Here is a 24,417-nt window from a genome sequence, read left to right as displayed (position 1 = left end):
CTTTGGGCAGCACACAGGTTTGCCCTCAACCTGGAATGGTTAGGATTTCGTCTCTGTCCTTAGTGTATTCTTTAGCCAAGTGCATCTCTTTAATTTGCCCCACAGAATTGAATGATTGCCACTGGGTTCTTTGAGAAATCATTATGTGATGTGTCTGGGAATACCGCTGCGGTGAGCACCTGCATCCTGGATAATAGCCAGCATGGGAATCCCACAACTGTAGAAAGAATGCAGTGTGTCTGTTTGCAAGATACTCAGAGAGACAATGTTCACGCATTCCAACTGGGGGCCCTTGCCACACGCAAGGCCTGTCATAGCAGTGGGCTTTATTTATTTTATGTACAAAAACCACTTTCTAGCACACTGAGCCTCCAGTCTCTGTACCCTTGTGTACCCTTTCAGGGACTGAAAAAACTGCCAAGAGCCCACCATTGCCAAAGGATACAATTCCCTGATTCAAGCACATAATCAAGCACACACATGCAAATATGCATACACACATGCATGTGCGCGCACGCGCACACACACACACACACACACTACTGTTATTTACACAGCACTGAGGGCAGTGAACAACAGAACCCATAATAAAATACAATTCCATTCCGAAACAACAACAGTACAAGACAGTAAAAGCAGACAACTGCAACAAAATGCATCATTTCACCCACCCTCTGCAGTCCCCAGAAACAGGAAAGATGGAACGGCTTAATTTTGCTGTGTTCCTGTGTTGCTTCCTGCATTCCAGGTTTCTGCAAGTACTGCAGTGGCCTGCATATTCTGGGTCTCTGACCTGGGAACACAGCAGCTGGGAAGCAAGGAGCAGCAGCTGCCGCTAAGGAGACATGGGCCAGTCTGAACCACAGGATAGCTTTCCTGTGGAAACTGTGTTTCTGACAGCTGTAATTGCAGCCTGTATTTGGATCTCTATGCCTGTGCATGTGCTGAAGCAGAAGCCAAAACAATACCTCTGCTGGAAGAGGCAAAGCAAGCACCGTAGAAGGAGCTTGCACTTTCAATTACCAGCTAGGATATTTATCCCACCATTACCAAGGAGCATGTCTACTCTGATACCTTGTATGTCTTTAAGGTCTTCTCTGTGCCAGTCTTGGGGAAAACTGTATCTCTTTATTGAAGATGGAAAACTGTTTTGACAAGTACACTCTTGATAATTTGTGTATACTTCCAAAAACAAAACCCTAATTTTTCCAACAGATGAAAATGAATGCTCAAATCCCAGTATTTGTGGCTCGGCTTCATGCTACAACACTCTTGGAAGCTACAAGTGTGCATGCCCCTCTGGATTTTCTTATGATCAGTTCTCCAGTGCCTGCCATGATGTAAACGAGTGTTCATCTACTAAGAACCCCTGCAATTATGGTTGCTCCAATACTGAAGGTGGCTATCTTTGTGGCTGCCCACCTGGATATTACAGAGTTGGGCAAGGGTGAGTATTTGATTGAGACTTCTGTAGGGCGGCATCTGTTGCAGAACTGTGGAAACTTGGCATGTTTTATTGCAAACCTAAATCCTACTCTACCAGAAGACTCAAGTAGCCCAAATCACTAAGGGCTTAATGTCATCATGCTTTTCATTTCAACATCTTTGCTATCCCTGATTGGATGCAAGAGAACGATGCATTTTGCAACTTTTCTCCTGATCTTCACAGAGGACATTTGTTAGCCTGGGATGGTGCTTCCTCCTGGAGCAATTTGGCCGGGCCCTCTTGCATGTAGTGTCTCTGTTGGGAGAAACAACTGGAAGCAAGAATAAATTGATGCCCAGTGGATAGGGAGGGATATTCTAGCCACAGACATGTTAGCTGCACCTGAGCCAGTGGTGACTGGGCAGCAAAGGGATCTTGGTGTTGTGGTGAATAACCTGATGAAAATATCAGCCCAATTCTGTGTTGGAGATCATTCAGAAAGGAATTAGAAATCAAACTGCCCGTATCGTAAAGCTTGTATATAAATTTATGATGCAACCACACTTCGAATTTTCTAATCAATTCCAGCCACTGTACATCTCAAAAAGCAGGGAATAGATCTGGAGAAAGTCCAGAAAAGGGCAAACGAAGCGATCAGTGTGCCAGAGTGACTCTATTATGAGGAGTTACACTATTTGAGGTTTTTTCTTAAGAAAAATAATGAGTAGAGGAAGTCATGATAGAGATGTATGAAATTACTGAGTGAATGGAAGAAGTGAATACATTTTTTCCTCATTCATAATACTAGAATTTGGGGACATCCAATTCAGATCAGATAAAAGGAAGTACTTCTTTCTTCAGCACATAGTTAAACTATGGAATTTGTTACCAGAAAGTGTAGTGTTAGTACCAGGTTGGTCTTTGGTGTATTACACCACAGCTCTCCTTAAATTCTCATGAAGTACAAATGTTACAAGAAAGCAGATATTTGCAGGTATTAATATTACTATATTTATTCAATAGGCACTGTGTCTCAGGCATGGGATTTAATAAAGGCCAGTACCTGCCACTAGATGGAGATGAAGAGAATGCATTGTCTCCTGAAGCATGTTATGAGTGTAAAATTAATGGCTACAAAAAGGACAACAGGAAGAAAAGAAGCGTCAATCAAACTGAGCCTGCTGAGGTAAGCAAATGCTGTAAAGCTGGTTTAAACCTTCTCCTTTCCAAACCTAGTCCAAGTGTTTTGTGGCTGCTAGCTTTGCCTTCTCCTCCTCGGCGATACCTTGTGGGAGCTTCAGGAGGACCACTATTAGTAGGATAGATATCAGCCAGTCAGCATGAAGAAGTCCACCAGGGGCTGTCAAGAGCACTTTCTTCCATTCACTTTCATGTCATGTGCTTCCCCTGTTTCTGAGAGCTTTCTGAATCAATAATTTTGGTGCTTAATGGCAAGCAGGGTTTGTAGTGAATTACAGCACTTAATGCATCAGAAGACATAAGTAAGTAATCACCACAGGAACTCTTCTAGTGGAAAAACTTAGACTAGAGAAATTACTAATTAAGGAATCCTGTGTTGATCTGTGTGTAACCACTTTGTTAAACCAAGAGGAAACACATGATTTTGTTTTTGTCCAACTTAGTCTCCACCATGGTTAACTTGGCTGTTGCTTAGTTTCATAATATTTTCCATAATAGCAACATCTGCTGGTTATAAAGTTTTCTGTAATGCTGGTATTGAGTAGAAGGGGGAGGGTAGTCTTTTTAGGGGTAGTTCAGTGTTGTTGCCCTTGATATATGTAAACCTTTGAACACAGAGGTTTATGAGCATCCGATGCAAGGTGCAAGCCATGGTAACAGCAATCTCTGGCCCTTTAAATGAAGCATGTGTAAATGGAAGGGGAGGGAAGAATTTGGGGCTGCCATTTGGATACAGCATAAGCTGTTGCCCCAGCCTCTACCCTACCACTGGCACATCTTTGTAACCCTCTCCAGGTGGGAGGCATATCCAAGATGGTTCTTTCTGCACGGGCTGCAAGGAAGGCAGGGCAGAAACTCCACATTTGGAAGACCTCAGAGGTGCGACACCAAGTACTCCTATGACAGCTCTCACCAAATGGTGGGAGGCAATAGGACTGCACCCTTAATATATCATTATTTTATTGTTAATATTTGCTTTAAAGGAAGAACAGCAACAGTCAAATTATACCACCAATGGACAAAAATTGGTCTTCATGGAATAACCCTATGCTGTGATGAGCTTTAAAAAGTGGATCAACATTTCCTAGGTCCTGCAAAGCCCTGTAATTTTCCTTATTCAAACAAATGTCCATATTAAAATAGTGGCGCTAATTACAGAGTCTGCAAAACTCACCCCTTGTTGTACTTTGCTTCAGGAACGAACTTAGGGAAGGATGATAGGAGCCCATTTCGAGTCTCCCAGCCTCTCGAAATGTGGCTTCCAGGCTTCCGTTGCTATACACAGTACCAAATTTGTAGCAGGAAGCAGCAACAGCCAAAAACCGGATTAATGGTCCATGATTGTAAGAACTGTATAAACCATGATAGTCAGGTTTGCCTCTGCTTTCCTCCCCTCAACTTTCATTTCTGGTTTAATAGGTCAGTTTGAAAAGTTTAGACATCGATCTGCCATTGAAGATGAGATTCAACATATCTGGGCTTGGTGATACGGAACACATCTTAGATCTCATTCCTGCAATACAGCCCCTCACAAACCATATCCGCTATGTAATCTCCTTCGGTAATCACAACAGCATCTTCCGGATACACCAGAAAGATGGGCTCAGTTATCTTCAGATTGCTAAGAAAAAGGCAATTGCTGGCATTTACACACTGGAAATTGTTAGCATTCCTCTGTACCAAAAGGATGAGCTCAAGAAACTGGAAGAAAGCAATGAGGACAACTACCTCCTAGGGGAGCTTGGAGAAGCTCTTAAAATGAGGCTCTGGGTTGAACTCTACTAAAATCTTCACTACTTAGTGCCACTTCATGAATGACTCAGTTCTGTTCATGTACACTTATACACCGATCATATGTTGCTTTCCAAAAGCTTTAAAGGAATCAGTGACTTATTTTTTTCAAAAGACCAAAAACTACGAAGGATAGAGACCTCTGTGTCCTTCCATCCTGTCCAAGACTGCAGTGTGGCCCTTTGACCGTGGCCAGATCTTCGACTACAATGCCAATCATGGTTACTGTATCTTCTCTATAACCTCAGTTTAAAGTATACTTTTTTTTAAAAAAGTGGTGCTCAAGAGGTCGGCATATGGCACTAAATGGCACAAAATGTGAGCTACTTTTTCCTGTTAGCAGTCTAACATGTTCGGTATTTTGCTATGGTTCCTAAATTAAAAAATAGAGATTTTATTTATTTTAATGCAGTAATATATGGAGAAATTAACAAACTATGTTAACAAAAAAGGGAAACACTTGTTTTTCTTTGAGATATTATGAATTTGAACTATTACAGGTAAGAGGTTCTTTCTTTTTTAAAGAAAAAGAAGAGAAACCAATAGATTCCCCACCAAAATTTCCTCTCACTATTGTGCCAGTTGTCCGTATTGCATAAAAACAGTATTTCAAAGAATCACATAGTCAAATGAGCACTGTAGTACACTTCCAGAGGGCTAAAAAACCCCCTTTTTCGAAGCAGGGCATTAAATCGTGCCTCATCATAAATAATGATGATCAGAATTTTGGTGACTTTAAGCCTCTCTGTTAATGCTCATCTCACAGCCATAAGGACTAGATTCCGTATCCGAGATGATCAGTCATAGCAGATGACATGCAACCACTGTAGCAAAATACCTGGACTGCTTGTGGTACCATTAGCATTGCAGGCCAACCCGTACTGTATTTCTTTCAGAAAACCTCAGTGTATCACACAACACCTCATTCACCACAAACGAAAGGTGCTCTACGTACTTGCATTACTGTAGGCAGCTCAATGCATACCTTATATTCTTAGAAGGGAACACCCGACGTCTCATTCTGTTTGGTGCTGGCTTGGATTAATGCTGAAATGAATGCGCCTGTGCTATTTCGGGATTGCCGTATGTGCACACTATTCATGCTGCACAAAGAAAAGATGCATATTTGAAAGCAATTAAGAATTTTCATTAATACTGTAGTTATACACAATATGCCTCATTTTATCATAGCCTATTTTGTAAGAATTACTTTTGTACAATAAGTTGACATTTAGTTTACTTTAGTATTTTTAAAAAAATGTTGTGCCATTTTGTTTTAATAAATGTATGTTGCCGTGGTGCTGTTATTGACAGCTGGTACCTGTAACAATGTAAAAGATCTCCATATGTGAACCAACCCGAAACACACCCCACCATCTCTTTTCCCCTCCAGTAGCACTAACCCGTGCTGACCAAAGATTATCAACAAGTTACGCTAAGTGTCTGGCTTCATATTTTGCATTTTTTATGAAAATAAGAAAACATGATAAAACACACATTTGTTTTTTTGGGAAAAAAACGGTATTGTTTTGTAAGTCTTTGTACTGATACAGCACCACTTTTCCTGCAATAAAACTTATTTTCTGGTAGCTGTCTTAGTTTGTTCAGGCATTTGAGCAAAGAGAGAGAGACGAAAAACCTATCGGCTGAATGGAAGGAATGCAAGTAGGCCAATTCCTTCCTTCATCACCCAGCGTGCTCCTAACCTAACAGGTATTCTTGCTAGGGAGGTGCTGCCGTGTGCCTTCAGAAACCTGTCTAGAAGCTTTGCAGGGGAAGCATTGCATTTCTCCCTGGTAGGGCCATAGCAGGTACTGTTTCCTCCACAGTGGGCAGAGGGAGAGTCTTCAGAGACTGAAGGGTGCAGTGAGAGCCATGAAGCCTATAGCCCTGCTCACACACCATCATTTTTCAGCCCTCAGCAGAGGAGGTACTCTGTGGCAGAACAAAAACAGATCCTTTACTTTTCATAAAATTATTCCTAGGCTTTTTCTGTTCATAAATTAGACTGGAAAAATTCTGTTCAGCTTGGATTTTGATACACACTTTGCTAAATTACATTTAATTAAATTGCATTTTGCTAAATTATCAATATTCTGCCACAATGTAGTTATCCTTTGGTATTCACATTTCTCCGAATGTTGCTAGTATACCACAAGCAGAAAGTACCTTCCGTCGGTGAGGGTGTTCAAAGATAGGCTGGACATGCACATGGTGGGCATGTCGTGAGCGGAGCCTGCTGGAGCCGGGGGTCAGACTAGATGGCCCGGGAGACCCCTTCTGACTCTCTGTTTCTATGTATGTATATCCTGTTCCCTTCCAAAAAAACAAAAAAATCCTGTTGAGCCACTCTGCACAAAAAGGTACTTTTCCTGTTAAAGACAAGCGCCCCTTCCCTATTGTGCAATCACTAGAGCTCAGTCTATGAGGCTCTAGGCATGTTGAGGAAGATGGGGAGTAACTCCAGGGACTGTGCAGAGTGCTTTTCCCTCAGTCTACTGTCTTGTTCACAGTATTTAGGAGCATGCTGCCTCTGAGTACATTTTTGACACAGCTTTTCACTACAAGGGTTTCTTTCACACAAAGTATGCAGTCCTGATTTCCTTCCCATATCATGTTCCAGCACTGGAACAATGCACTTTTTCATGTTTGATCTGTAGTTCAGTGTAAAAGATCAGTAAATTAAGGAGGCTTGAATCAATTTCCCCTTGCTCTCCATTTCCTGACCTTGCGAACTTCCATAAAACCCCTTGCTAGCTTCACTTCACTTCTGAGGTGAGAAATAAAAAAAAAAATAAAAAGAGAGAAAAGGAAGAAAATAAAATTTTATTCAACGCTCTGTCTTCAGGAAGGAGAAGAAAAGGGAAACATTAATTTGGTGTGTTTTGTTTGGCTTGCCCCCCATCATGTAATGATAACACAATTTTTGACAGCATAGTAAAAGGGGTCAAAAATGAAGGGAGTACATCGTCAACTTTGCTGGACTGTTTGTGATGTTTATCTTGGTCTCCTGCTGACAGAGGCAAGTATAGGGAGCAGAGAAGTAGGGATATGGTGGCTTTACAAGATAAAAATGTAACAGGCTATTGGGTACATGTATGAGTACTCCACTTTGGGGTGGGAATCTGTTAAGATTCCCAAGGCTTGTCCCCCTGGACTGGGGCTGCTTTCTTGTGGCTGGGAGTCTGACTGACTGGCAAGGGCTCCAGGAATTGAGCCCTGCATAAACGCTGAGCAAGGGATTTCATGTGATTAGTGGCCTTTGTTTCTGCTGCATGTGATGCAGAGATTACTGCTTTTGCAAGTGGGATTTCATGAGCATTCACATACTTCCTCTTGCTCAGCTCATCTTCCAAACCAGAGACAATTCTGCAACACTGCCCCCTACCTTCCTACACTGATCGGGGCATTCTGAGGAGAGCTCTTGCATGGGCGGCCCAACATAGACACAGTCCTCTGAAATCAGGAGCTCTGCCCCATTGGGATTCCCAATCACAAGGAAGACAGTAATTGCATTCTACACATGCGGTTGGATAGTCGCTCTCTTCAGACTTTACTGGTCTATATGAGCGGTGGCCAGATCAGCAAAACCAGTTCTGCAAATTCCATTTCAAAGCCTATTCTAACTTAGAGTGTGAGCTTTGATTTTTCTTCTGTGTGACCAAAAATGGTTTTGTACACACTTTACCAGATACACACATCAAATGTGCTATTTTTCAAATATTTGTGTTCGTAATGTGTCTGTCTGTTCAGATTACATCACGAACTCAGAAGCGTGTGGATTTCAACTTCAGCTTGCATTTGAACTGGGTAATTTCTAGTTTAACACAAACTGGAACTCATTTGCCATGCATCTACAGTCAACATGGGGAGGTTGGAGGTAGCAGGGTCAAGGACACCTGCACATTCCCACTTTTACTTCATTCTTTCATTTTCCGAATGCCTACATAGGGTTCCTGACCGGCTTGCAGAGTTTTCCTTAGGACAGAGCTGTGAAAACATGACTGTTCTGGCTAAAACAGTGTACCCTGAAAGTATGCGAAGTGATTATACCACTCAAAAAATCTAAAGAAGGTATTCAGTGACTGAGAAGGCAACAATTTGAAAAAAGACTGAGGAACTACCATCCAATGCACAACAACCCACAAAGGAAGATAGAAATGTATATTCTACACTTTGTTATGAATTGGTGGCAATGCACAAGCTATGGCTATTGTAGGATTCAGACCATTGTTGTGTTACATCCAAGAAGTTAAAAGCTCCCTAGTTTGTCATCAGCTGTGAACAATGTTCCAACAAACAAGGAACATAAGATTAACTGCTTTATGTTTTAAGCCTAGCTTACTATTGTCTGCTTGAACTGGAAGTGGCTCTCAGGAACTCAGGCAGAGTTTGCCTCACCTGTTACTCAACCCTTCGTTCCATTTGGATTTCCCAGAGCCTGAATCTGGGGCCTTCTGTGTGTATCATCGTGTCCACAGCAACAGCCCAGTCTTCTGAGATACTAAAGGTACTGTTCTCTACCCTTCTGGCCCCCCGTCATTTATTCAGTTACTTAGCTATTAGATTTATATCCTGCCTTTTCTTTTTTTTAAAGAACTCAAAGCGGCTTACATCATTCTCCTCCTGCTGTTCCCAATCTTATCCCCAGAACAACAACCCTGTGAGGTAGGTTGGGCTGAGAGTCTGCGGCTATCTCAAAGTCACCCAGTGAGTTCTGTGGCTGAGCAAGGACTGGAACCCAGCCTGAGTCCCAGTCTTGCACCCTGTCTTTACTACTACACCACACACGGGCTTTCATGGAGAGACATGAATGTAAATTACCAGCTGGCACCTTAGAGTAATTGGGGCATTTTCAAAAGAGATAATAGCATATTGCTCTTTCCCTGCTATACCTGCCAAACACATACTCTCTGTCCTGCCTGTTCTCCTTCAAGTAGAGCCAACTATGGCTGTTAACAACATAAAATTATTTCTTTTTTAAAAAAGCTAGAGACATTTATTTATCAATTTATTCATGTATTTATAGGACACCTATAACTGCCAAAAGGCCTTCCTAGGTGGCTTACAACATATTAAACACACACACAAACATCAACCCATTAAAACACTTAAAAGAATTTACCTCAATACAATAGCAATATAAAAAGGCCACAGCATTCATAAGGGCCAAATATTAAAAAAATAAAAAGTTATGTGCTTGCCTGGCACCAAAGTGAAAATAGAGATTTTCCCTCAGGAGGGAGTTCCAGCCCTAGAGCCCTCTTCAGATATGAGGCTACTCACATATAGGGTTAAACTGGGCACAGGAAAAACACCCAGCTTCCACTCAAACCTTGGTGCCTTGAGCCAAAGACTTGCAGAGGGTGCTAACAAGTGCATTCAGATGAATGCATTTAAGCCCTCCATGATCAAACTCACACGCCAACCCTGTGCGCCCTACCAGGGGCACCTGTTTCTAGAGATACCACACTTGCTGAAGAGGGAGCCAAGATCTGCAAGGATTCAGCTCATGCAGTCTCAGGGACAGGGCAACTTGTAGCTCCTTGCGGGCGTTGGACTGCATCTTGCCATTGTCGATGCTGCCTAGACCTCATGCGATCTGGATGGACACAATTCCTGCTCTAAGGACAGTGGGAGGACAGGGTCCAACAGGAAAGCACAGAAAGAAAGATGACAAAGGAAAGGCAGCACAACAAGAAATGGACTTGTCGATCATTAGCAACTAGCACCTCTCCGGAGTCTAATTTTTACTGGACCTGTTCTTGTGTCTTGACATTAGCAGGTGACATTATCCTATTCCCCATGCCAGGAAAAGCTTTTTTTCTTCATGTCAAGCTGGTATTAAAAGGTGGAAGGATGAGGGCCCTTGGCAGTGGTGATGGCAGCTGTTATTTTGGATCCAGAAATGGACAAGCGGTGGTTTCAGCACTAGTGACCCCTGTTTTCACTCTAATGGTATCCTGTTTCCCATGCCTGCACATACACAAGAGATTACCTTTCTGAAACAAACAAAAAATTCTCCAGACTCTCATAAAATTATTAGGAAAAATTATTATATAGTAAACACCCCCCCCCCCGAAATAGCAATGGTTATTAGTCTCATTCTCCCTCCTCACTAAAAAAAAAAAAAAGACAAAATAATATTCTAGACCCATTTTGCAGATACAGGAACAAAAATTAAAGCTATGAAGCTTAATACAACTAAATTCCCTGTTTCCTCTTCCTGTTCTTTCTTCTATCAAAATCTTCTAAATGTGGGAAGCCTTATGGCTGACGGGGTGGGATAAAAATCAAACAAACATAAGATTCCCCATAAAGCATTCCACTTTACCCATAGCCTTTAGTGTCACCAGATCATCATATCTGCAGCAGACATCCTCAGAATTCTTCAATTTTTGCATGGCTTTGGAGCAGGATCAACAAGATCAGAATAGGGTGCCTAAGCGTGTGGTCCTCCACACACTTGACCTTAACGGAGCTTATGTCACAGGCGTGCACACCAAGCCTCTTGCTACTGTACAGACTGCCACACCCCGAGCTTGACACCACAGGCAACAAAAATCCCTGCTGCTCCCCCTAATATTGTTTAGAGGGGTGCAATATCATCCTTTGCATTTTGCCTTCCCCACACCTGTTTGTAGCCACACCAAGGACCACCTTTGATTACTGCTTGTCAAGTTGATCTTGAACTGAGCAGCCCAGCCAGAGAGCGTCACCTATTTAATAAATAAATAAATGTTTGCATAGTATGGTATGAATGCTGTCACGTACCTCCCAGAGATCCTTGATGGTCAAACGAGAATTGTCTTACTGGAGGCAACGTGATAACTGGTGTCCATCTTTTCTTCCCCCTTTCCCCTTACAGTGCACTTAAGTATTCATGCAGCTGCGAACCCGAGTAATCAGTCTAAATGGCCAAATTAGGTAAGTCTGCATTCTGTTCCTGTATGATCTTTTAAAGTAAAATCTGATTGCTGCCTCAGCGGTGTGGGGAAAAATGGCTGCTATGCCTCAAGAGAAAGTGCAAGAAAAGTGCTGCTATAGAGTGCAGAAAAAGCACAGTGCTGGATCGGAGCAATGGTCCAGTCCTCCATACACACAGTGGCAAACCGAGTCCCATTGTCATAAGGAACAGATACAATCAATTGGAGCTGGTAAAGACTGAAGTCACCACAAAGACCTGGCACTTGTTTCCCAAATGCAATCGTGGCAGAATTGTTCTTAACTGCAATTTTCCATCTGGCCACAAGATGGCACTTGATGACTTAATAATTAGGCTTTCCCTCCGTAGTGTGTTACCTCACCATGCCCTTGTTGAGTTCTGTTTCCTAAGGATACTAGAAGAGAGAGGGTGTGTGTGTGTGTTGCTGTGCCATTCAGAAAGGGAGGCTAAGAAGAAAAAAATATCAAAATGAGAGAGTCCTATGTACAGATGTCTATATGCAAACAGAAACGGGGGAAAACAAGCCTTGTACTTTTCCGCTATTTCGTAAAATATTTTAAGAATTTTTAATGGTAATTTCTTGGGAAAGCTCATGTTTGTGGTGGAGATAGGGAATAAACTTCTGATGTCTGGGTTTATGGTACTTCTGATTCCTTTGCTCCCTGATCATTATCAATTGTTTATCATTGGACTGGGACAAATATACTCAATATTATAAACACAAGCTTTTGCTTCTATTTCATACTGGCAATACAATATCAATAAACCAGTTTCATGGACCCTGTGAAAATCTGTCAAGTTGGCAAAAATGGACTGTAGGGTGATGTGTTCTCACCCCTTTCTCCTGTAGGAAGGAGATGGAGATAACATTTGAACCAGGGGGGTTTGGAATACCAACTTGCTTTTGTTTCAGAATGCCTCACCCCAACGTGAGGAGAGCCTGGGCACCGCCACCCTCCAGCCTGCACTAGTATCGCCAGACGTATGGGCTCACTTCCCATCTTCCCCATTGCCTCCAAGCTTTCCCTCTCCTGTTTCCTTACCCAGAAGAGCAGCAGGGTCAGCAGTAGCAGCAAGCCCTCTTTTCGGATGCTCTTGCGTACCTTGCCATTCTGCCTTGGCAATAGGGCTTGATGGCTTGGTTGTTGTGCAAACAACTGGGTTCTCCATGGCTTGTTGCCCTCCTCCCTCTTTTCACTCCGCAGTTGTCCAGCAGGTAGCCCAGGGAACATCACGGGAGGTCTTCTTACTCCATGCTACGATCATAAGCCATTTCGGACCCACAGATTCCCCCCACCACCACCACCCCGCGGGCTTCTTTGATCCCCATTGTGACATCTACAGGCAGTCCCTTCCAAGTGCTGCAATGGAATCGTGGAGATCCTGTCCTGGGTTGCAAAACTTCAAAAAATTGCCCCTCTAGTTTTTCCAAATATTTGCAACAAACCAACATGCACTTCTGCAGCTGTAGAGGTCAAAGGGGAATGGGAAAACTTTGAGCAATGTGCTGAGGGATGCCTGCTGGCAAAGTCCAGCACCAGCTACTTCCAAATGTGACCTGGACACTTTTGTGGTAGTTGGCAGAGGAGAATTCCAGGCCACAGCAAAAAGTTTCTACCTTCATCATCAAGTGAGTCACTAGTCAATTCCCTGTACCCACAATGGGTTTCTAGCCTTAGTTCAGATGATGTAACAATGTATTGTGGATTCAGTCCTCCCCACAGGAAGCCATCCTGCCCTCAAACCAAACACCATCCAGAAATTGGATTAGGTCTGCACAACTTAGCAACCAGTTGGTAGCAATCAGTGATGGGTCCTTCCATCCTGCATCCTTCTCTTGGAACCACAATCCTGCTTTTAGCCCAGACAGACACACATACTGATTTACATTTTTAAAATTTGCCCATTTGATGCAGTTAGCACTAAATGTGGCTTGGCCCGGAAGTATTACTGGTACAGCATTCCAGGCACCAGGGAAAGAACCTTGGGGTCATTGTTCCTATTCCCAGGGACATTTGAGAGAGGGTGACAGTTGGGAAAGCTTTAGGGTGGGGAGAAGATGGCTGACTGTGTTAGGGAGAATGACTAAAGCAGGGATGTGCAGACTTCTAGCTTGTGGGATCCTACTTATGTTTACCTAGTATCCAGAAGTTCACCAACTGGAGACAGTGTAAAGTAGTGGCACATGCTATGGAGGCGGGTGGACAAGATGCCTCTGAGCAATGCTCAGCTCAGAAATTTGTCCTTAGTGCTAGAACCAGGCTTGTCAGCCTTTACACAGGTAGCCATTCCTGCTTTCCTTCAAAACATACTTTTTTTCAGCAAACTCATTTGGGAACTGGGAGAAAGTTCTGTAACTGTTGCTTTTGTGAAACATTTGGGACCAATTACACAGAGCTCTTGGAGTAGATCCTAAACTGCCTTCTGACTATTGCTACCAAACCTTGGATGACCACATGAGAGATCACTATTTGAAGTGCTTTCAGCCAATCAGCCTCCATTTAAAGCTGTCCTGTTTGTAGGACTGTGTATTCAACACATCAAATTCTAAAGATAAAGACATATAAGAAGTGTGATCCACCAACAGCAGACGAAATAGGAAAGTACGCAGGTCATCTGGTCACAGTCTTCCATGCTATGATATGTACTGTATTTCTAGTTAAATTATAATAGGCAACAGTGTGTGTGGTTGAAAAGGAACTGAGGGGCTGGACGGGCGCCTGCCTTTTTTCCAGACTTCAAGGGGCAGGGAGGGGCCCCCACCCACTACATGTCGCTGAGCCATGGAAGTCTTTTGTCTCCAGCCTAGGTCTTGTGCTGCATGGTTAAGCCTGTATGTGTGATTGCGCAGAGACCACAAAGATTTTCAGCTATATATAAACATTAGAAAATGCAGGGTGTGCGCGCACGCATGTGTGTTACAGTTGTGAAGATGCAGTCTGTCTCTCACTTGTCAACAGTTCAAAAATGGTCATCCTAATCTATACATTAACTTTGGTGAGCTTTCTTCACAGCACTCAGAGAGTGCTCTCACATGAACTGATAGCAGATGAACCAGGGGGAGTTTCCCACACCAATAGTCACAATATAGACTTTTACAGCTGTTGGCTGACTGCCTTTTCTTTGGCAGAATGTTGGTTAGTCATTTGGGATGGCAGCTAAGTGGTCATTGGCTGCAATGATAGCCATGGATTGTTCTCAGGTGTTTCGCTGTTAGAATGTCAATGCCGCTCCCACTGCAGGGGCAGGGCAGTGAGAGGGCAAGGGAGGGTGTGGACACAGGCAGAGAAAAGCAAGTATTTCCAGCTGTTCACTGAAGGGGGGGGGATGAGCAGCTTTAGCTTGAGCTGCTCTTACAGAGATTACTCTCTGGAGATCTGCTGCTTGCTGAAGTAAGGTTGTTTCCATCATGCTCTGCTAATATACTTGTAAATAAAGCAAATAGTATGACGACCCTGAAGTCTCAAGTGCTCTCTCTTCCATGGGAACAAAGTCTTTGGCTCTGTCCCTGGAACTTCTCACCATGGGAAGACCTAAAGAAGGAAGCATATTGCAAAAAGGGTAATCCTAATGTGTTAACTGAAGTATTGCTGGTTGTCTGAAATACCAGTGGGAGTTCCAAACTATGCAGTGTCTCCTCAAAGTACGCCATTATGACCTGAGAAATTACAACAGCAGAATCCTCTTGGGCAGAAGAGTCAGATTAATTACAACAAAACTGACAGGAGTCAGTGAGTACTGTTTTCTTTTCTATCCACATCTTAATGATCAAAACCTACTCCTTTCCCTACATAGATAAGGCAGGATTATGTCTCTGGCCTCAGGCCAAATTTCTACACTAGATCAGTTATGCAGGAGCTTGATAAAACTTACTGGAACAATGAAAAGGCAAACACAAATGAAAAGGAGAAATTAGAAGTTTTGGGAAGATGTATAAAGACCACACGGTCCTTTCTGTTTATCCCATACTGCAGTTTTTTTCAGGACAGATTTTTACAACTATCAATAAAACAAATAAGATCTCCCAATAAAACATCACTTGTGAAGAGCTGGGAACTTTTGAAATCATAGATTAGGTCAGCTGTCAGCTAGCCGCATCTGCACTTTCGAAGTTCACCATTCTCAGGAGGGTAGACTGCCCGGAATGGGAAAAGAGGAACGAGGATGCCTGGACAGTCTTCTGCCCATTCCTGCTGCTCGATGTTTTGTGGAAAGGGGACAAGGGTGCAATGTGGGACAGAAGCTGGCTGCAGGAAGCACTGCAGAGGAACTGACAGCAAAGCATTTGCATTGGGTCAGGTCTTTCCGGGATTCAGAAAACTCTTGAATATTTTCAGGGAATTTCCCTTCATCGCCCAAAGCTAGAAAAGAATGAGCTCATTTGATAACTAAGATAAGGGTGGAAACAAGATGGCTGAACTAATCAGCCCAACACTACAAGTCTTTTCTCATGTTCACCTATAGAAACAAGCAAGCTCCTAGAGAGAGAGCAATCAGAGCAAGCTAACAGGAGTCCGACAGTGGGATTGTGCTGGAAGGCAAAGGCACAGAGGAGAGTGGTCTGCAATAAGCCTAGGGACTCTCTTTGTGCTTCTGAAAGCTGCGACTGAAGGGCTGTGGCCTAACTAGTCTCAAAAACTGTGTGGGCAGGGAGGCTCATTCTGTTTCCTGACTCCTAGCTAAGCAGAGGAGGGAAAACTTGTAAGCCGCCCCGTTGTATGTTGTATGTTGTAAGCCGCCCCGAGGCTTCGGCGAATGGGGCGGCATAAAAATGTTTTAATAAATAAATAAATAAATAAAACTGCTTCCGTTAGTATAGGGACTAAACACATGCCAAGTTCCAGAGAGTGAGCAATCAGGTGAGTGAACGGGGAGAGTTAACAGGAGGTTGGCAGCAGTCAAAGGGAAGGTACTTATTTTTTAACACATGCTTATGTACTAGTAGGACTCTGTAGTTAACCTTCAGGAAAGTTAGGACAAAGCACAGGCCATTCCAATATTATCAGCAGAATCAAAAAGGGAGTAGAGACTAGGCACTGAAAAGCCTCTTTTAGTAGTACTCACCGGCAAGGTCTCTGTCATGACTGGGGTTTTCCCCCCTGAGATCAACATGGCCTACCTGTGAAACAAGTGCAAGCTAGTAGCTCTGTTAGATGAAAAAGTATTGTTGTGGTGATTGTCCACCCTCAAGGGAATGAGAAGACAGAGTTCTCAGATCAGCAGAAAGGCAACAGCAAAGTGAAATACAGGAACTGGAAGAGCAACAACAGGCTGACAGGAGCATCTTCAGGGAAGAGGAAATGAAATAGAGCAAACTCCCTGGGAAAAGGTGACAGGAGCAGAAAAACTAGAAGATACTGTGCACCAGTGGAAATACAGATGTTTTTGCATTAATGAAAGCATCATTTCTAATTCATGTGAAACACAGTGGTATTTCTGTGTGAAATACAGCTTGGCTCACAAACTTAATCCGTTCCATGACTCTGGTTGTGACCCAAATTGGTTGTGACCCAAGTCAAATTTCCCCATAAGGTTCAGTGTAAATAAGGTTAGTCTGTTCTGTAACTATTTTTTCAATCAGAAAAATTTGAAACAGTGACAAAGAACAACAAAGTAACAAAGTACTGTACGGTACAGTGAAGAACTTTAACCTAGGTGGGGGGAGAGGTTATTGTTTTGAGGGAGAGTCCCCCTCCATAAGGACAATGGGGAGATCTTTTTCAGGGGTTTCCTCTCTTCTTTGTCTCTTAGCTGCAGGGTCAATTTTGGTGAAGAATCTGTCTATAGTTGCTTGTTTTTTGTATAGTCACTTGTGGGGGGGGGGGGGGAGATAGCTGAGATTGCGCCTGTCTTTCCTGCAGGAGCGCTCCCATGGTCACGCGCGTCTTCCCTGCATGAACGCAACTGCACGAACTCAGGAGGTGGGGAGATGGCCGCGATCTTGGTCGTCACCCAATGCAGAGTTTGTGACCCAAGTCAAAATTTTCATGAAATTTTTGTTTGCGACCCAATTTGGTCATGACCCAAGGGGTCCGTGAGCCGAGGTACCACTGTACTAGTTACCCTCTACTCAGCACTGGTTCTAGTACTAGTTCAGCAATATTCAGCAGGAGGCCTCATCTGAGCACTGCGAGAGGTTCTGGACACCACAGTTTAAGAAAGACGAGACAAACTGGAAAGGGTTCGTAAGAGGGCAACAAAGATAATCGGGACTGGAAACAAAGCCCTCTGAGACTGAAAGAATGGGGCATGTTTAGCCATAAGAAGAGATGATTGAAGACAGATAGGATAGCATTCTTCAAGTACTTGAATGGTTGTCACAGAACACAAAGGCTGGCTGGACATCAGGAAAAACTTCTTGTTACAGCAATCTGACAATGGAACCAATTATGTATGAAGGCTGTAGGCTCTCCCATGTTAGAGGCATTCAGGATGCAGCTGGACAGTCATTTATTTGTGATGCTTTAACTTGGAGTCCTGCACTGAGCAGGAAGTTGAACCACAGAGCCTTATTGGCTCCTTTCAGCTCTATTATTCTATGATTCTAGTTCAGAATCAGTGTCTTTTTGGCAGGAAGATATTTTAGCTGAGATTATACTGCCTGTAACAAACATAAGCAAAACACTCTATCTCCTTTTCCACCACATGAAACCAACCATAATATTAGGATATTTGAGGTCAAATTGTGTAAGCTGCGCCGAGGCTTCGGCGAATGGGGCGGCATAAAAATGTTTTAATAAATAAATAATAAATAAATAAAATCTACGTCCAGATGGTCAGAAGCAACTGGCTGACTATACAGGCATTCCTTTTAGTGTGAAACCAGAGAAGACTTAAACTATGCTACTTGAAAACACCACTCGAAATAACAAACTTACACTATGTTGTGTATATGTTTGAGTTTTCCTTGCACATCATGTTAAACATTAGGTAAGATTTGCAGAACCAGGAGATAAATTTATACCATCGATAAAAATACACTGATTTAGGCAACCACATTTAATTCATTCCCATTTATTGCAGTGATCCTCCCAAGACAGAGTAGTAACTGCAATACTCAACGTTGTTAAAACATTAGAAAAGCCATTGGGTGACAGTTACAGTACAGTATTATCAAAATATGACATTTTCGAACTGTGGATAGTACCAACCAATCCTTAAATTAAGACCATAGCTCATTTTAAATAAACAGAAAGGCATATAAAAAGAATTATGTAAAAAGGAAATCTAATACAAACATAATGAAACAATAAATAATCATTTTTCAGCTACCTTCTAAACATTTCCTAATTTTTAACATAAAATTGCATCTATGAGAGATGGTATTGCTGAGTGTCAATGGAAAACAATTATTTCAAGTCATTAATGATTGGAACTTAAAAAACATGGTGCCAAAAGTACGAGTTTAATTTATACTAAATAGAAATTGGAATGGCTGTATCACAAACTTGCTTCTTGCTAACAGGTAACATTTTAAGTTTACTGGAATATTAGAATAAATTTTACAGTTGTTGATTTTATGCTGTGTGTGTGTGTATGCAGTAGAGAATTCTTGTGAGAATTCACAAACTACATTTTACTCCCTTCAACATATGCATATTTAGATAAATTTGGTATTTTATACACAGCACACACAGATAATTTTCATTTGGTTCATTTTACAGATCACAAGCAGTCGTTTACTTGAATGAGCAAAATTTTAAGTGTACCTAGTACACTTTTTGGGGATAGCAGCATAAATCCATGCCCTACTGTCTGTCTGTACATTAAAAATGGAATTTCTGGTTCACTGAATTTGTCCCCTACCATCACACCAATAAGCACTGCAAACCTGTAATAATCAACAGTATAAGTTACACACTGGGAATGTTTTTCAGAAAATAAACTGCTCTTATTATAATTTCCAATTTCCTTTCAAAACTAGATACTGGCATTGATTTATTCTACCTGGCAGCCAACTTGTATTGCACTTCTGAAAAAAGGAGAACACAATCAACATTAAGAAGACAGTGTGAGTTGTAACTTAGTATAATGCAGATCACTATAGAAAAGAATCATGTGTTCCAAACAAATTTGTTTGGGACTTCCAAACAGATTTTTTTGTTCATTTACTTTGATCTTCTCTAGCAAATAATAAAAGATATATATTCTCTATCTTTACTGACAAACACTGAAATTAAATGGTACCTCATATTAATGCCAAGAGGCTGAAAAGGTTGCTGGACCACTCTTACAGATAACAGACATAGCACTATCACTAACTATTGAATAAAACCTCAAGTGAGTCTTCAGTAAACGGTTCATAGAGTAAAAAAAAATATAAAGCAGTCAACACACTCACGCGCGCACACACAAACAGGGCACACAAATTGGCAGTTCTTGAATACATAAGGGTGTCATATACAAATTAAAATGCTAAGTCAAGAAGATCAAACCTGAGTATTTAACAAAACTAACTGTAGATTCTGACATGTGAATTACTCTTGGATGCTTCTAAGAAAAGGTGGTCCACTTAGCTCAAATGAACTGTTATCTTTATATAGATGGCTCTCAGAAGACTGAAGCATCCTGTTAGAGGGTGTCCATAAACATCACTAATATTTACAGTATCCTACAACAGAACTGCAGTTTCAGAGTGAAACTGCAGAGTGCAGACTGGCCCACTAACCTTCAAACCAAGATAGCCCAGTGGAAAAATAGGTAGGGTGGACTCTGAGAAAATCTCTATTAGTATACTTGAGCTTTGTTCAGAGGTACAAATTTACTGGTAAAAAGTTCTAGATATTAACATCATGAATTTAGTTGTTATTACAGCCAACTTGCCCCACTTACCTGTTTCATATCTAACAAATACCTTTAAAAAACAAAACACACATACACCATTCCGAGTAAGAAACATACAACAGTAAGAACTAATACCTTGATGGAAGACCAGAACGCAGCATTTTTATTGTAAGGTGGAAGAATCTAGAACTAAAGGAAGTTTGATCTATTTAGCCAATAGCAGATTGACATTCTTTATAAATTTACAAAACAGGATATATGGTGAAATTTGGTTAACTTCAGAAGGCACCTCAAGGCTAAAAGGCTTTTATAAATCTATAATCCTTTCATTGATCAAAAATAAACACTTTTATTGCTGCTGAAGTAGCAAAGAAAAACCTGTTTATTCATTCTTCAGTCTACCAAGGAGTATTTCCCCATTAAGTGAGATTAAATTACAGAAGAATTAGAAGAAAACTGAAGTTTTCACAACTTTAGGAGTATAGTAACTTTCCTTGTGTGCTTTCAAGTCAGTGGAATAGTGAAAGAGCAGTCACTTTTGCCTGTGTGTGATGTTAATATTTTAATCAAACATCTCAGTCTCTCTTTAGGCACTGAAGTACCATTTCTTTGTAGCTGCATGTTGTGCAGTAGAGCTTAGGAATAGAAGGTAAGAACACTCTGATGATTCCCACGGACAAGGAGAACTGGTGGAAGGTCCTTTGAAAGAGCTTCTATCCAGGCCATGTATAGTGCACTTGATACTGCACTTTTCCGTGCAACTGGCAAACTCCTACAACCAAAACAGGAAGGGAAAGTAAACTGTGGTGTTAATGTTTTAATTACAGGGACAGACAGCTACTATTTGTTTCATTATACAAACTGACTGTACTACCTACAACATTTTGCTTAGAGGCAATAGTAATAGGCCACAAGAAAAATGACTGCCAAATGTTGTCTCATATAATCAAATACAGTTCTTCGGTTCTATGATCCACAGAACTCAGTTGGGGAAGATCAAAGGAAGCACACACAGAATTGGACACCAGTTGTATTATTCAGAATTAATATTTGATTATTCAGAATACAGGTGCTATAGCCTTATAAGTCCTCAGGACTCTTTAATTTTCCCCTCCAAGTTTATGCTAGTCAGACAAGCACACAAGTAAGTTATTTGGCAACTTAACTGATCAGTTGCGTGCTGCCATGATTACTTGATGACATATTTGTTGGCACAAAAACAGCCTGAGTCTGTGTGGTCTTGCTGGGAAAGACTATGCTGGGAGAGAGACAGAGGGAGTATGGCCATTTGATACTGGTTTGCTTGGCTATGGCCAATACTCCTGGATTGACCATAATATCTTTCTGTGTTAACTGTCTAGAGTTGGGAGTGGGGGCTACTGAAGTGCAGTCATTTGCTTCTACTTGGAGGGTTAGCTCCAGAAGATGGTGCTTGGTGACTATTGCTCAGCCCCATGGACTCTCCAGCAACAGGTTCCTCAGGGAACCATCTTGTCCCCCAGGCTATTCAACTTCTACAAGAAACCACTAAATGGGGTCATATGGAGTTTTGGAGTGTATTGTCATCAGTATGCTAGTGAAGTGCAGCTCTGTCTTTCTTCTTGAGCATGTAAGGCTACAAATGTGCTACACCAGCTCCTACAGACTGGATAAGGCCTAACAACCTGATACTCCATCAAAACAAGACTGATTTATATTCATATAAAGAGAAAGCTACACTGTAAGCTGCAGTGGAATATTTTCCTCCCAAGTGTGTGTTAACCATGAGCTACCTAATTAGCATAATAAACCACACATAACATGGGTTCTTGTGACCTCTGAACCCAGCAAAGGTAGGCAGGCTGGGTGGTTTACAAAGTACCCTGAAACCTGTGGCTTGTTCTAGGGTTTCAGGGTGGCTTGTAAACCAACCCAGTTTTCCATCTTGGTTGTATCCGATGTCGCAACAACCTGAACACAGTGAAGGTGATTATGCTAATTAGATAGTTTGCAACTAGCATGCACAGGGATGAAGGTGCACCACTGTGGTCTATTTTTCCCCTTTGATTACGAGAATGTGGTCAGTGGAAAATCATGAATATTTCTAGCTCTTCCCCACCCAAACTTACCAGTGCCTCTTTTTTTGTAGCAAGGAAATACCAGAGAGATTTCCCTCTCCAGATGGGTGAGACAAGACGGCCTGCTTTGGAGGCTTCCCTTGCTCCCCTCCCACCTTCTCTCTTGCTATGGTGATGACAATTTCCTGCAGTAGGAGTTTAACTGATTTTATTAAATTAATAGGCTTTCTGGAAATTTGTTCGTAAGTATGGATTGTTTGTAACTCGGACATTTGTAACCTGGTGACTGCCTGTATACAGGTACACTAAGAGACCCCAAATGTTTTTCCTCTAAAAAGCTCCTGCTGCAAGTAAACATGATATAAGTGTTTATCTGATAGATAAATATGATATACTCCAGTTCAATAGTTACTAATGCATAGGCTGGGGGAGTTAAAGAGCCATCAGTTCCTAAGGAAAACGATCAGGTATTGGTCATTAAGCTGACAGAGAGTTTTCTATGGAGTTTCTGACTATGATAGCATCCAAAGTACTGACACCTTTTTCTGAGTAGTGTTTTGGCATTTCTAGTATTTACTGCAAGTGATGCCAAAAACCACAGAAAACAGTACTTACATGACAATTAGATTAGCTGTGCTTGAATGTTCTTTGAGTAACTCATTTAATCTAATCTGGCGGTAGCTCTGCAATTAAAATGAGAACATTGTTGTTATAAGAATATACATTTACATTTTAAAATCTAGAAGTAGCTGAGGTAAGAAGTAGTAGTATAGATGTAAGAAAACTCAAACTCAATGCTATAGAAAGATCCACTATACATATAAATCATAGAGAATGAAATACATACTTTGGTTTTGTATAGCTCAATTTCATTATCTGTGATTCTCCAAGGTTCATCTTCTTTTATTTTATCTGCAACATCTTGCTCTTTATCATCTTCATGGAGTCTGAATGGCTCAATCATTTCTTCAAAAGCTGCAATGCTGGACAATGACCATACAATTGAAGTGTATCAGTTCTTAGATTGCTAGATTTAGTATTTGTTCTCAAAGACATGTGAGTAAAATGCTACATTTATTTCTGAGATAAATGCTATTTTTTCCATCTCAAAATGCCATTAAAAATTGCAGACCAATTGGCTAGAAACCAAATAGTTGCTTTATGTACACTTAAAGGCTCGGGTATCTGTAAAGATTCTCCCTCTGTGTATCCATGAACTGCATTTCCTTCAAATGTCTCTACATGTTTTTGCAACTTACCTTAGTTTCAAGAGATTGAGCTTTCCCATATGAAATAGCAGACAGCAGTTTAAAAATCAGAAGGTTATGAATGAAAACAGTTACTATATATAACAGTTACTATCTTAAATGAGGCTGTAACCCAGCTCCAGGCCATTTACATCTAAACTGAATTTATTGGTTTTACTTAAGATTTTAGATTTTGACCTGGTTCACAGACCACAGTAGCAACTCAGGAATGCCCTGTTCCTGGCTTGTTTCATGAAGTGTTATTCTGGAACGCTTACAGCTAAACAACCTCAAAATTATTTCAGCAATTAATTGACCATGGTTTGATGTTGTTAACAGGATGTTCCTGAGCTTTTGAAAGCACATGGCTCATATGCTTTATTTGTCCACACAATTTCTGAGTTAAACTGCTCAGAAACTGCTGCTGAGACACGCACACACAGACCCTATCAATACCTGCTCCCTGGGATAAGGCAGATTTCAAAGAAGAATCTTAAGAAACCACAACTATCACAATTATGTCTAAAGCGAGCTCTACTCTGAACACTATGACTTCATTACAAGGAAGAGAGATGGGAAACCTGCATAAATGGTGAAACTCTTTTCCTTCCATTCTAAAAGGTGAACCGTTATAATTCCTTCAATTTCAAGCTGAATATAAAAAGCATCTGTGGCTGCCATGTAGCGAGATGCTATATAAAGAGAGGAAAGGGAGTGTTCTTAAAACTTCCATAAAATAGCTAAAATTTGAGGGGCTTAATGACTCTAACTAGTTCTAGAACAGCGACAGAACAAAACTACATTAAAGAATAGATTGTAGTTTAGAAGCCTTAGTAATTTCTTTAGTATTTCTTAGAGTAACCTTTCTTACTTTACCTGTTCAGAAATATATTACTGTTGTTCAAACTTTTATTCTGATGGAATAATTATAACTACATTATAACTAAATTAAGGTGCACATTTGGC

General features: G+C 41.4%; 2 protein-coding genes across 4 annotated transcripts in view; one reads left to right on the top strand and one right to left on the bottom strand.

The window, feature by feature from the left end:
* The window catches only part of FBN2 (fibrillin 2), a 191,646-nt gene extending 185,678 nt beyond the window's left edge, over positions 1 to 5,968 (top strand). Inside the window, exons 63-65 of one of the 2 annotated variants that reach the window (XM_044446643.1) lie at positions 1,216 to 1,447; positions 2,450 to 2,606; positions 4,046 to 5,968. In XM_044446643.1, the coding sequence (XP_044302578.1) occupies positions 1,216 to 1,447; positions 2,450 to 2,606; positions 4,046 to 4,411 (755 nt within the window). In that variant the 3' untranslated portion in view covers positions 4,412 to 5,968. Of the gene's footprint in view, positions 1 to 1,215; positions 1,448 to 2,449; positions 2,613 to 4,045 lie in introns of both variants that reach the window. The other variant, XM_044446642.1, reaches the window with a different exon arrangement.
* Positions 5,969 to 18,361: 12,393 nt separating this feature from the next.
* SLC12A2 (solute carrier family 12 member 2) overlaps positions 18,362 to 24,417 on the bottom strand; it is a 68,682-nt gene continuing 62,626 nt past the window's right edge. For both annotated transcript variants that reach the window (XM_044446251.1, XM_044446253.1), the window contains exons 25-27: positions 23,052 to 23,187; positions 22,820 to 22,887; positions 18,362 to 20,919 (exon numbers count right to left, since the gene is read on the bottom strand). In XM_044446251.1, the coding sequence (XP_044302186.1) occupies positions 20,784 to 20,919; positions 22,820 to 22,887; positions 23,052 to 23,187 (340 nt within the window). In that variant the 3' untranslated portion in view covers positions 18,362 to 20,783. The remainder of the gene's footprint in view (positions 20,920 to 22,819; positions 22,888 to 23,051; positions 23,188 to 24,417) is intronic.

This window comes from Varanus komodoensis, unplaced genomic scaffold (assembly GCF_004798865.1).
Source record: "Varanus komodoensis strain SLA01 unplaced genomic scaffold, ASM479886v1 scaffold5, whole genome shotgun sequence".
Classification (NCBI taxonomy): domain Eukaryota; kingdom Metazoa; phylum Chordata; class Lepidosauria; order Squamata; family Varanidae; genus Varanus; species Varanus komodoensis.
The sequence above is the reverse complement of the archived record's forward strand: the minus strand, read 5'-3'. Positions and strand labels throughout refer to the sequence as shown.